This window comes from Zonotrichia leucophrys, chromosome Z (assembly GCF_028769735.1).
Source record: "Zonotrichia leucophrys gambelii isolate GWCS_2022_RI chromosome Z, RI_Zleu_2.0, whole genome shotgun sequence".
Taxonomy (NCBI): Eukaryota; Metazoa; Chordata; class Aves; order Passeriformes; family Passerellidae; genus Zonotrichia; species Zonotrichia leucophrys.
Window position 1 is genome coordinate 9,459,825 of NC_088200.1, and position 12,301 is coordinate 9,472,125.

Genomic DNA, 12,301 nt, shown 5'->3' on the forward strand with positions numbered 1-12,301 from the left:
TCCCACCAAGGGGGAAAGATCCCTAAGAATGTGGCTGGACCTTATCTGCCAAAGGAGGGTGATGAGAGACCCCAGTCCAGGACCCAGGGTGACCCCCCCCGCCTCAGCCAGGGTTTCTGCAGACAGGGGAATGTGTTGGCAACCATTTTGCTAAGCTAGACCTGCGACAGCTGGCACAGCTTCACCACAAGTCCTGCCCAACCAACCCAGTGCCCTTCTATAATGGAGTGATTGCACCAGTGAACAAGGGAAGGGCTGCACGTGGCATCTGTCTGACTTCTGTAAAGCCTCCAACACAGTCCTCCTCTAAATTTGAAATAAATGGATTCAATGGGTGAACTGTGCAGTGGAAGAGGTTGGACAGCTTCATCCAGAAGATAGTGCTCAATGGCTCCATGTCCTCACTGGACACTGGTGATGATGATGGTCCTCAGGGATTCACCTTGGGACCAATGTTATTCGGTACTTTTGTCAACAATGTGAACAGTGGGATCAACTGCACCCTCACCAAGTTTGCAGATGACACCAAGCTGAGGTGTTTGACACACCTGAAGGGCAGGATGCCATCCAGAGGGACCCGGACAAGCTCAAGGAGTGGCCCATGGGAACACCATGGGGTTTAACAAGGCCAAGTGCTGGTGCTGCCCCTGGGCTGGGACAGCCCCTGGTACCAGCCCAGGCTGGGCATGAGCAGCCCCAGAGCAGCTGTGCCCAGAAGGGCTTGGGGGTGCTGTGGGTGAGAGGCTGCACATGGCCCAGCCATGGCACTCCCAGCCCAGAGAGCCAAACGTGTCCTGGGCTGCACCCAGAGCCCCGTGGGCAGCAGGGCAGGGAGGGGATTCTGCCCCTCTGCTCTGCTCTGCTGAGACCCACCTGGAGCACTGCATCCAGCCCTGGGCTCCCAGCACAGGAACCACAGGGACCTGCTGGAGCCAGCACAGAGGAGCCACCAAGGTGATCAGGGGGATGGAGCAGCTCTGCTGTGAGGAGAATTGGGATTGTTCAGCCTGGAGAAGAAAAGGCTTCAGGGAAAACTTACTGTGGCCTTCCACTACCAAAAATGGCTACAAGAAATCTGGAGAGAGACTTTACACAAGGGCTTTTAGCAAGAGCACAAGGGGAAATGGCTTCAGACTGAGAGGGCAGTTCCTAGGAGAGCTTCCACAGAAGGAGGCTGGTGGAGCCAGCCCAATGGCATGGCAAGGCTGGGACAGGACTGCAGGTCCCCTACAGTCTCAGCTATCATGCAAAACAAAGATTGTTGTGTCTGGCTTGTCCTGCAGAGTCCAGATATCCTCCCTGCTCCCAAAGCCCTGAGTTCCAGCCCCCACTGCCCACTCCAAGGACACACTGCAGCCCCCATCCTTTCCTCTGGTCCATGCTTTCCCTGGCCTGGTTCAGCACGGCTGCTTACTTGCTCATCTTGAAATGTGGCTTCACCTTTCTTCCCAGCTGCAGGATTTGCACTTTTACGCACTCCAGTATCAGCAGGCTCCCACAAAACCATTTCCCCAGGCCTCTCTGTACCCAGTCCTGCCCTCCTGCCCACATTACTGGTGTGGTATTGCCCCCCAGCTGCCTGAGCTACCCCCTACCCTCCATCCAGTGCACTGATGAAGGCTCCAAGGAGCACAAACCCCAGGATCAACCCTTCAGCAACTGCATTCAGGGGAACAGGGATGTTTCTGACATCCCCTGCAGCCCTCACACCGTTCAGGTTTTCCACCCAAGCTCTTCTCCTCTACTCCTGCCCTCATATATCCCCACTTTGCCAGTGAGGAGACCATGGGAGACCAAGTGCCAGACCTGAAAGGTTCATGATAAATGTCTCCCATTGCTCTCCTCTTATGCACAGCCCATTGCTGCCACAGCAGCAGGCAGGTTCACACAGGCATTGCCTGCCGTTGGTAAATCCTGCCTGGATTCCCCATCCACACTGGATGGTCACATGCCCAGGAGCTGTGCTGCATCTCCTTCCTGGCATGGAGGCAGGACAACAAAGCTCAGCCCAGGACAGGAGATGTAGGGATAAGAAAGGGCAAGGCAGGAGCCAGCAGCAAATAGTGACAGAGGCAAAGGGCAGCCAGGAAAACTAACAGAGTCCTCAAAGGGACTCAGTGGCAGCATCTTACCGACCTTCACCAAGCCCCCCCCGCCGTGGAAGGCAGCAGAGTGGGCTGGAAGGCTGGTACAGATGTCCCTCGTTGAGGAACACCTCTGCTCCAGGCAGCTGGGCCTGCAAGGCACAGGCAGAGATGCAGATGGAAAAGCAGACTGAGCTCAGGTGGGAGCCCGAGGCAAGAGGCTGTGAGCTGCCAGCCTGGGGATAGCAAAGGGCAGGAGGACGAGAGGTGCCAGACGGATACACGGACACTGAGAGACACTGCAGGAGGCAGGAACTGCTGACCTTTTGCATAATGAAGGAGCAGGATGATGAAAGCAAGGTGGATAGACACAGAGAGGGGGCAGGAGAAGAGAGGAAGAGGAGCAAGGCTTGAGCACAAGCAGACATTGAGGGGATAAAAGCCCAGGTGTTCCTTTGTTGGGTACCCCTCCTCAGAGGAACCATTTTGAGCTGTTTCTGTGTTACTGTGCTGTGAATAAATGGCTTTGTGGAACGAGACATCTGAGACTCTTCCATGGGAAGCCTGTGACAAGCTGAGTGCCCATGGGCAATGGGCACACCCCACGATCCCACTACCATCACCCAGTGCCCACCCTGTGCTGGGACATCCCTGTGGCAGTGAGCACAGCTGGGTTCCACCCAGCCTGGCCACGGTCAGCACCAGCCCAGCAGCAGGATCTTGCAGTGAATGTCACTGGCACCTCACTGGGGTGTGCAGGGCACAGGGGGCAGGAGCAGAGCCTCAGCACACTGCAGGTCAGTGTGGGTCCCACTCTGGGCCATGCAGACAGCTCAGCAGCAGCAGCCCAGGAAGGAACCCACCCCTGTCCTTCTCCATTGTGGTCAGGGGACAGAGTGTGGCTGAGACCATACTGCGTACAGATACATCTTCATATCCACAAAAGCAGAAGTAGTTGCTTTATTTGCAAAAAAGTCTTTTTTTTCCTCCATATATTCTCATTTTAGGGGTTGGGGAGTGAATGACCTCCCTCCTGCTCAGCTTGCTCTGTGTTGTGAAGGGCCCAAGCCCCTAGGTACAGAGCTACCCTTCCCCATGCACCTCCCAGTGCTGCTCAGGCTGCCCTGGCTGTGGGTTTGGTATTTTGCATGTGCTGGGAGAGAGTCCCAGCAAGGTCTGTCCCAGAACTTCAGGCTGCTGGAAAAACCCAGTGGTCTACACCAAAACCAGAACAGCCTCTAGGACCAAACAACTCCAAATCAAGCCCTAGCAGGTCTTTCAGGCCCTCTGAAACCTCTTCAGACTGGGCAGGCCCCAGCAAACAAGTGCTGCCCAGCCCGAGTCCTCCTTGGGATGCAGAGGCAAAGCGTCACCTCTCAGCAGCATGACCCAGGAAGCAAAAGCCCCAGAAACCAGCAGGATCAGAAAGCCCAGAGCCTTCATGGGACCTGTGCCAGCCTGCACGGGAGCTGCTGCTGGACGCTGGGAATGGGAATGCTTGGATTCCTGCTGGCTCAATGCTGGCTCCTGGCCACAGGACACAATTTCCCACTTGTGAGTGATGCCACCGAGTCTGAGAGCTGGAGGATGCACCTCCATCCTCCCACACACACACCCCAAAGCCAGCTGCAGTTATCGGCAGAGTTTATTGGCAAAGTGCAGAGTTCTGGAGGGTAAAGAAGTCTGTGCCGGGAAGCAGCGGAGCCTGGGAATGCCCATGCCCTGGGATCAGGCAGGGAACGGGGTGGTGGCACAGGCTGGGGGTCACCCTGGCCATCAGGGCCTCACGCAGCTGTAGGTGGTGTTTCCCCAGAAGAAGGCAGGAGGCGAGGACTGGAGCCACTGCACGGTGGCTGCACTCTGCTTGCAGACCCATCTGAGGGCGTCTGTGCAGGCACCACCTAAAAAGTCCCAAGCCTGACACCCTGCCACAAGCCTGGAAGGACCTAGTGTAGCGCTGGACTGGGAAGATCCTGCAAGGGAGAGAGTGGGCTGAGATAGGATGGGCAGGAGGAACCAAGGCAGTCCCATCAGCAGCTCCCACAGCCAGGGACCAGACATAGCACAGGGATGCTGTGGGAGCAAAGTTCACCCTCCCCAAGGGGCACAGTCTCCCACCAGCCTCTTCCCAATTAGGCCACATGCCCTGATGCCCCCAGCCCCATCTCTCACAAAGTACCCCCAGGTCAGTCCTAGCAGGGCTGAGCACTGACCAAACTGGGACCCTGCTCTTGCAGAATCCCCTGCAGACCCAGGCAGAGTGTGGGCACCAGGGTCAGGCCCCTGCTAAAAACGCCCCTTCACTAAAATTCCCCAATGCAGTCCTGGGAAGAAAAGAGGTGGCCAAAATCTGGATTACATCCCTGCATGCCTGTCCCCACCACCACCCTGAGACCTGCTGATGGACCTTCGGCACACCTGGCTGGGAACAAGCTGATAGCCTCACCATTCCAGCGTGGTGCCATCCAGCCACTTCCAGTCAGACCTGAAGCCATCCTGCTTCAGCCCCACGTGGAAGGCGTCCATGTTAGCTGTGCGCACCAGGAACGCCTAGCACAGGAGAGGACCCACGTGAGCCCTGGGGGACACCCAGCCCAGCCACAGGTCAGAGATGGGGCTGTGCTGTGTGAGCATTTCCAGCGCCCTGCCTGGAGGCTGTGCCAGGCTTTGGGCACATGGGCTGGGAAGCTGAGATAACGCTGTGCCTGCGGAGGGACCGTGAGGTGGCCACCAAGACAGCCCAGTGCTCACAGGGAGCTGGCAGGGTGCACTCACCAGGGTGCTGTTGGCTTGGATGGTGACCAGCTGTGCCCCTCAGGAGCAGCAGTCCTCTCTGCTCTGCTCCCAGCTCTTTCTGGCAGAGGAGAAGTAGTAGCACTGCCCCGCATCCCAGAGCCAGCCAACCGGGCAAAACTGGCACTGCCCTGCACACCAGAAACACCCAGACGGGGTGGGACAGCTGGCCAGGACTGCTGTCACCAGCCCCAAGGACCAGGAGAGTGACAGTGGGCAGTCAGGGCACCGACCAACCCATCCTGTCCACATGTCTGCCCCACGGACGCCACTCTGCATTTGCCCTCGTTTGTGAGCCCAGCTCCAGCTTTCCAGCCCCAGAGCCCTGGGAAGAGGGGCTAGCTACAGGATCATGCTGGAATTGAGCAGGGAGCTGCAGGTTAGGGAAGTGATACAAACACAGTTTACAAAGTGCTGGGGGCTCAGATAAGGTTTCAGCTGCACCAGAAGCTGATGTCATCAGGCACAGGGATGTTGGTGGCATCCATGGGCTGGTGCTGGTGTTGTGTCCAGGTAACACTGAGCTGTCTGGGGTCATCTCTTCTAAACGGGCCTCAGCAGTTCAGCCTGTTCAGCAGTGCTGGAGCAGGCTGCACACCACAAGCTGAGGATTGCGCAGTAAAGTTGAAGGAATATGTAAGGAGAGAGCTCAGGGAAACATCCTCGAGCAGGGACAGATTCGGTTGCTTGATAGCAGCAGTAAGGCCCTCTCCAAACCTTACCCAGGAGCCCACCAGGCTCTCTTACCTCCCAGTGTCTGTTTCCCATAGCTGGGGCTCTCCTCCATTCTCCAGAGACCGTCTGTGCAGCTTGTCTGTTGTTGCACTAAATCTGCAGCAGAAGAGCACCTCTGTGTCCTAGCACCTCTGGGCTCCTGCTGCCAGCAGCACCCAGTGTCCTGCCCCACAGGACAGCCTCGTGGCTGTGGGTGAGATGTCCCCTGATTTAGCTACACCAAGCTAAGGTCCTTGCAGATTTTGCTGTGCCTGGGAGCCCTGCACACAGCAGGCCTTCGGGGAAAGTGCTGCTCTCTTTCAGTATCAGTGCCCTCCCTCCCACCTCTCATTGCTACCTGATGGAGTGGCTTTCCCCAAGCCCATGCTGTCGCCCCAGCTTCCTTTTCCAGCCACGTAGGTGGTGTCTTGTCTCACCAGTTCTCCAGCTTGCCCCAGAGCCCACAATGATGCCCTCAGCCCCAATCAGAAGCACCCAGCTCCATGGGGAAGCCACAGCTCATCCTGCTGGGACACAAGGGCTGTGGTGCCAGCCTCGACCCCAGGGCCCCCTCTGCAGAGATCTGGGTACCGCGTGGCTGGTACTTACACTGGAAACTCAGGCTGACAAGGATGATCTGTGCCAGCAGGAGTGTCAGGGAGAGGAGACCCAGGCTGAGGGCTGCCCAGCAGAAGGGCAGGCGCACTCGCTGCTGGGGGCAGCCAGCAGTGGGAATGGCTGCTGGCTCAAACATGCAGCCAGGGCTGGGCTAGGCAGACACGCCAGGGAGTTGTAAAGGACATTAAAGTCATGTCCTTCCAAGCCCCCTGCCAAGTCCCCAGCCAACCTCCACTAGACCAGGTTGTTCAGAGCCCCTTCCAACCTGACTTTGGACACTTCCAGGGATGGGGCATGGACAGTAAGGCCACGGGGTGTTTCCTTACAAGCCCCGTTTTTTGCATGGGGCTGCAGCTGCATCTCAGCCCTGGAAAATGGGGGGTCGTTGTGGTGCTCCTTCCCCCGCCTCAGCCCCCAGGGCTGCCGTGACGGCCCCCGTGCCGTGCCCTCATTAGGGGCAGCGGCAGAGCCCCCCCGCACCCCGGGCAGCCGGCGGGCACGCAGGGATCCCGCTCCGAGCTGCGCCTTTCGCTGCCGGAGGATGTCCCGTCCAGGACTACGTTTCCCAGCGGCTCCTCCCGGGGCTGCACATGCTCCGTGAGGCGCCCCGCCCCTCCCGGCAGCTCCCGGCGCGGCGCCCGGCGCGGCGCACGGCAGGTGCCGGTCCCGGTGCCGCTCCCGGTGCTGTTCCCAGTGCGGCGCTGCCCGGCGCGCCCCCCGGCGCGCCGGCCCGGGCCGCCAGCATGTCCCGCGGGCCGTCTTGAAGACAGGCGGAGATCAGCTGCCTGCTGTCGCTGGTGAGGGATTCGGGGGAGGCTGCGACCCTCATGGCCTCCAGGTCGCGACCCAACGAGGAGCTGTGGCGGGAGCTCTGCCGGAGGCTAGCGGCCGCCGGCTACGAGCGCACCGTGGCGCAGTGCCGCTCCAAGTGGAAGGCGCTCAAGCAGGCTTTCCACTCGGAGCGGGAGAGGCGCCGTCGGGCAGAACTGCGCTCGGCTCTGCTGCCGCCACACTTCCGAGCCATGAGGAGCATCTGGAAGGCGGCGGGGCAGCCCGTGTCTGGCAAACGGAGGATGCCAGGTGGGTGCCTTGTGGATGCCAGGTGGGTGCCGGGGACAGGCGTGTGGGCTCAGCAGCGTGGCTGGACGTGGGGGGCTGGTAGAGCTCTGGTGCTATGTGGACACCCAGGGTCTGTTGATGGTCTTCTTTTTCCGCTAGTCGTGAGGAGGCTGTCGTCCAGAAGGCGAAGGTCAGCTCCTGCCCCACGCCCTCCTTCCTCACCAGAGCCACCAGGTAGCCGTGGGCTCAGGCAGCTTGTCCTGGCTGCGAGGTGGTGGACACCTCTGTTCCCCCAGTTATTGAAGCTCTTTTCTGCACCCCTGCAGAGCACGACGTTGGCAGCGACACCCCCAGCATGCTGCCGTCACCGATGCTGCAGCATGCCAATGACGAGCCAGAGAGCTGTAAGTACTGAGATGCCCTGCTGTGCTGAGCTGCGTGGCTCCAGCCATGGCTCCAGCCAAGCCCATGCCAGCATGGTGGGAATGGGAGGCTGAGAGGACCAGGGGATCCATCACATGTCCCTCAGCAGGGATAGTCAACGATGGGTGTGTTTGGATTTCCGTCTCCACAGGCTTTGGCTCCAGACCAGCCCCAGAGCATGTGGGGATGGGGATGGCTGGGATAGGGCAGGAGGGAGCACCAGCCTGAGGGCATGGCAAGGCTGTGGTCTCCCTCAGGGAGATCATGAGGCGAGAGATCTGGAAGGGGCAGTGGCCCTGATACTGCGCAGGGGTCTCGTGGTTGGTGGCATTGCAGGGCATGTGACTCCCTTCCCTTCAGCAGTTCCTGGCTCTTCACTGGCCCAGTAACATCATAAAGCTTCAGGCGAGTTTGGGCTGTGTTTGAGGGCCAGAGCTGTGTGCAGCTCCCCTGCCCATCAGCCCACCCATGTGCATAACCTGTAGGTCCCTCACTGCTCACACTCCTGGGAATTTGGCCCTGAGGTGATGCAGGATACATCCCTGAGTCTGGTTTGCGTGGGCACCCCGGTCCACACTGGGTAACTACCTTCTGTCTGCCCAAATTCCCCCTGCAGTTTCAAGTGGATGTGGGATTCTCCTTCTCTTCCAGTCCTAGTGTGTTAGTGTTGCTGTGCACTGCTCTGCCACTGCTGCCTTCCAGCCCAGAGGTGGCTGCATTGCAGTGGTGGGTGAGTGACTCCTGCTTTTGTACCTCGCTCTGAAGTGCTTTGGGGCCCTGCAGGGCGCTCTGGAGCTGTGGCTAGGGCACGTCAGGTTGAGGGGCTGGCCGGAGCAAGCCAGGCAGACCCCAGGCTGGTGGTGATACACCAGCAAGTCCCTTCAGAAGGCATATGTCTCCTCTCTGCTTTCTCCCAGCAGCTGGTGGGAAACACGTTGCTGGAGCGCCACCCACAGCCCGTGCCATGCCACGTAAGGCTTTCCTTGCCCTGCTCAGCCCAGTAAATCCCCTCAGCCCCACAGGGGGTCAGCCCCAAGCAGGGTCTGATATAGTTCTCATTGCAGACACCTGTTGCTGCGTCTCTTCCCTCTCCCTCCTGGGTGAGTACCATGCCCCAGCTACCATGCTTGTGTGCCCTGGCGCAAGAGGTGGCTGCAGCTCACAGGCTGGGTCTGCTCTCCTTCCAAGCTGTCACACTGACCTGATGCAGAAAGGAGCTAAGGGAAAGGCCAGTAAGTGTCTCCAGCTTTGAGTGAATCCTCATGCTCCAGGACACTGCTCCATCCTGTCCTGCCAGTGAGAAGGGCACGGGCTCCCAGAGGCAATGCCTTCCCAGGGCTCTGTGTCATAGTCAGGCTAAATTTGGGTGTCTCCATCACTCTTGCTGTTCGCTCCATGCCAGACTTTCATGACAGGTTTTCCTGGTGAGACGTCCCTGGGGATGGGAAGAGGAAACCAAGTGCTGCCACTGGCTGCTGCAGCCACAGGCTCCCACGAGACAGCAGCCACAAGTGAGCAGCCAGCAGCAGGTGAAGATGCATCAGACACAAGCCTGCATGGTGGGTGCTCCCTGCAGCTCCACGACAGCCTCACAGGGAGCTCTCGGAGCCATGGTGAGGTGCCACTGACCCCTCTCACACTGCAGATCCTCGCGTGAAAGGCTTGGTCCTGTGTCTCCAGCGTCAAGTGGTGCATGTCCTGTACACATTCTGTCAGCAGCAGAAGGCATTTCTGGAGAACGTCTTCCACAACCTCGGGCAGGTGAGTGAGACGACCCTGCACCAGCTCCTGCTCCAGCGACAGACCCATCCTGTGGCTGGATGTGTCTGTGACCACTGTGTCCCCCACGTGCTCCTTTCTAAGGGTGAGTCTGGAGTGCCCTGCTGCCCCGGTGCTCTTCAGACTTCCTCGGATCCCAAAGAGAACCCTCAGCTGTCCTCTGATGGCAGGTGCGCCCCCGCCTGAGTGCCACCATCGCTGGCCCTAGGAGCAACAGCTTTGCTACAGAGCCATGGCACATATCTTTATATCAGAGGTTCCAGATATTTTTAGAGTTTATACTAGAGAGATGTTAATAAAATTAAAAATAGCTTTTCTACCAGTGATGGCAACTGACCAATTCTTTCCCCCTCTCTGGGGAATGTTCCCATTCTCACTTTCAAGATGAGCATGAGGGGAACTCAGCTATTTACAGACTCAGAAACTCCCAGCCCACACAGCATGGGGCAGATGTAATTTATTCACCCTTTACAGCAAGCAGTACCTGGGGTGGGCATCAGATGTTCCTGGGAGATGTGCTGCTGCCTGTGGCGCAGAGCAGGGCCAGTGCCAGGAGTGGAGGCCAGGAAGCCCAGGCTGCATCCTTCTGCAGGGAAGGAGGCTGGGGTGGGTGATGCTGTGCTGGGGAGGCAGTGTGTGCAGAAGCCATGGTCCTTTAGTGTCCAGGTGGGGCTGCTGGCAGCAGGGCCACCCCTGGTGGGCACGGTGCTCCCACCACTGCATACAAAACATCCTCTGTGCTCCCAAGCAGGAGCAGAAACTACCTGGCTGCTGGCCGCCAGCAGCTCTGGCCCCAGGCCTCACAGTGATGGGGCCTGCAAACGTCTCTGCCCCGGATTTCTCTTCCTGGGACCTATCGGGCGGGCAGAGGAGAGAAAGGTGGGATCTCCCTTCCTGAGCCCTGCTGCTTGCACTGGGGAAGCTCTGATGGCTGGGCTGTGGTTGTCCATGCTCCACACTGACCTTGCTGTGTTCCCCATCATTCCACTGGTTGTCCTGTCGTGCTCCCAGTCAGCCTGCTGGGATCCCCATGATCCCACCACGCTCCCCAACACCCTGGCCTGCTCCCTGCCATTCTGCCATGCTCCTCACTTGGGTCTACACCCACTCCTTCCATCCCTGAGGCACTACAGCACCAATCCTTCAGCTCTGGGGTGCTGGGGCAGTGGGGTGGGCTGTTCCCCCTGCGTTCAGGAGGTGAAGGGGGTGAGGGGTGCTCTGAGATGGGGCTGCAGCAGGGGGCTAGCAGCTGAGGAGGGTGGTGTTGGGGGATGTGTGGTGTCCTGGGGGCTGCAGGTCAGGGCGCAGGGGATAGCAGCAGAGGTACCAGTGGGACACAGCGATGTGGGACACTGGGGACCGGGATTTCCCCGGAGTGGTGGGGTGCAGTGAGATGTGCCGGGGGCACAATAAGCGGTGCAGTGAGGGGTGCATTGAAGGGGGCGGTGGGAGGAACAGTGAGGTGCAGGGGCGCAGTGAGGGCTGCCGGGGGTGCTGAGCGGGGCCGAGGAGACGCACAGCGGCGCGAGGGAGGGGGAGGGGGCGGGGCTCCATGACGTCACGGGCCCGGAGCCCGCCCGGCCGGGCTGGGGCATCGCCGCCGCCGCGGTGTCCCCGTGCCGGGGGGCTGCCCCAGCGCCACCCGCAGGCCGTGGGCAGCAGGGCTGTCCTGCCGGGCCAGGCTGGGGCGCCCCACGGCTCCCTGTGCTCCAACCTCCGCCTGCACACATCCCGTGGCCCCGGCTTCCCGCGGCCCTGCTCCCTCCGGCTGGGGCTCGGGGCGGTGCCGGGGCAGCGGGGCAGGGCTGCGCCTGTCTCTCCCCAGCGAGCCCCGAGTGCTGGGGTGCAGTGCAGTCTCCAGCAGGCGTATGGGGCTGGCACAGGGGGATGCTGGTGTGCCTCGCCTTTCCTGGGGTCTCCATCACAAGCCCTGCCTGGTGAGACCCCCTCTCCAGGCACATGCAATGTGTCTGTGCTTGAGGGCTGGAATGACAGCCAGGAGAGCACAGGGGGAAAGGGTGGGCTCCTTTTGGGGCATGCAAGATCTTCTCCGGGCTAGAAACACAAGTGAAAGCACCAGTGTGCCTCAACAGGATTTCAGTGTTGCTGTTTAGTGGCCATGGGGCCTGGAGGATACTGCGCTGGGCAGCCTGGGCATACAAGTCCTTCTGCCTCTGTCACACACAGCAGCTTGGACAGGGCAGCTGAAACAAAACACCCAGGGCAGCTAGAATGGATGTCTGGGGTAGTGGAGGCTTGGGGGGAGGATTTTTCCTTGTTTTTAACCCATTCAAGCAAGTCAAAGCTGTACTACTCTCCTGATCTTCTCCCTCCTGCATGGCCTGCCCCATGTCCAGAGCCTATGTTAAACGTCTAGAAGAATTGAAATAATAACGCTGTTACCTGCCAGTGGCAGCAAGTTCTTTGCCCCTGTGCCTCGCTCCAGCCAGTACACAGTAACCTGGAGGTGATGCTCTCTGCCCACCCGACCCAGCCCCATCTCACAAATCTGGGGTACAGCCAATGTGACCCAAATGGCTGCCCTGAGAGCAGCTTTGGGCTGTGTCTATAGTTGCCTGCCAATAGCTGGAGGCTCAGTCCTGTGTATTCCACACCGCATCAGCCACTTCTCTTCTCTTTCCTGTCCCAAAGGCTGCCCCAAGGCCTGGGGTGACCTGGTGAGGGGTACACAGAACTCCTGGCCACAGCTCATCTGCAGCCCAGCTCCAATGGCCACCCTGAGAAAGCCCCTGGCCACAGCAAAAGCACAAGGTGTTGGCATTAGGAACCGGACAAGGCTCTTGAGCCTTATGAAATCCTTCTCGTAATCT

The 12,301-nt window shown here is 59.5% G+C and overlaps 2 protein-coding genes across 10 annotated transcripts; one reads left to right on the forward strand and one right to left on the reverse strand.

Moving 5' to 3' along the window:
* Positions 1-3,742: 3,742 nt before the first annotated feature.
* LOC135459709 (killer cell lectin-like receptor subfamily G member 1) lies at positions 3,743-6,345 on the reverse strand. The gene is given in 6 exon segments (XM_064735997.1): positions 3,743-3,989; positions 3,991-4,057; positions 4,531-4,634; positions 4,860-5,008; positions 5,625-5,708; positions 6,201-6,345. Coding segments are annotated over 6 exon segments (678 nt in total). The 3' UTR covers positions 3,743-3,860.
* A 514-nt stretch (positions 6,346-6,859) lies between these two features.
* LOC135459485 (uncharacterized) lies at positions 6,860-9,792 on the forward strand. 9 transcript variants are annotated; one of them, XM_064735589.1, is made up of 8 exons: positions 6,860-7,289; positions 7,428-7,502; positions 7,595-7,672; positions 8,609-8,662; positions 8,756-8,791; positions 9,107-9,220; positions 9,337-9,452; positions 9,555-9,792. In XM_064735589.1, exons 1-8 carry the CDS (start codon positions 7,037-7,039, stop codon positions 9,654-9,656), a joined length of 828 nt encoding a protein of 275 aa, XP_064591659.1. In that variant the 5' UTR covers positions 6,860-7,036; the 3' UTR covers positions 9,657-9,792. The 9 variants fall into 9 exon arrangements, with proteins under 9 accessions (XP_064591659.1, XP_064591654.1, XP_064591656.1 ...); XM_064735584.1 differs by having other exon boundaries at positions 6,865-7,289; positions 8,756-8,923; positions 9,107-9,250; XM_064735586.1 differs by having other exon boundaries at positions 6,865-7,289; positions 8,756-8,923.
* The last annotated feature ends 2,509 nt before the right edge of the window (positions 9,793-12,301 follow it).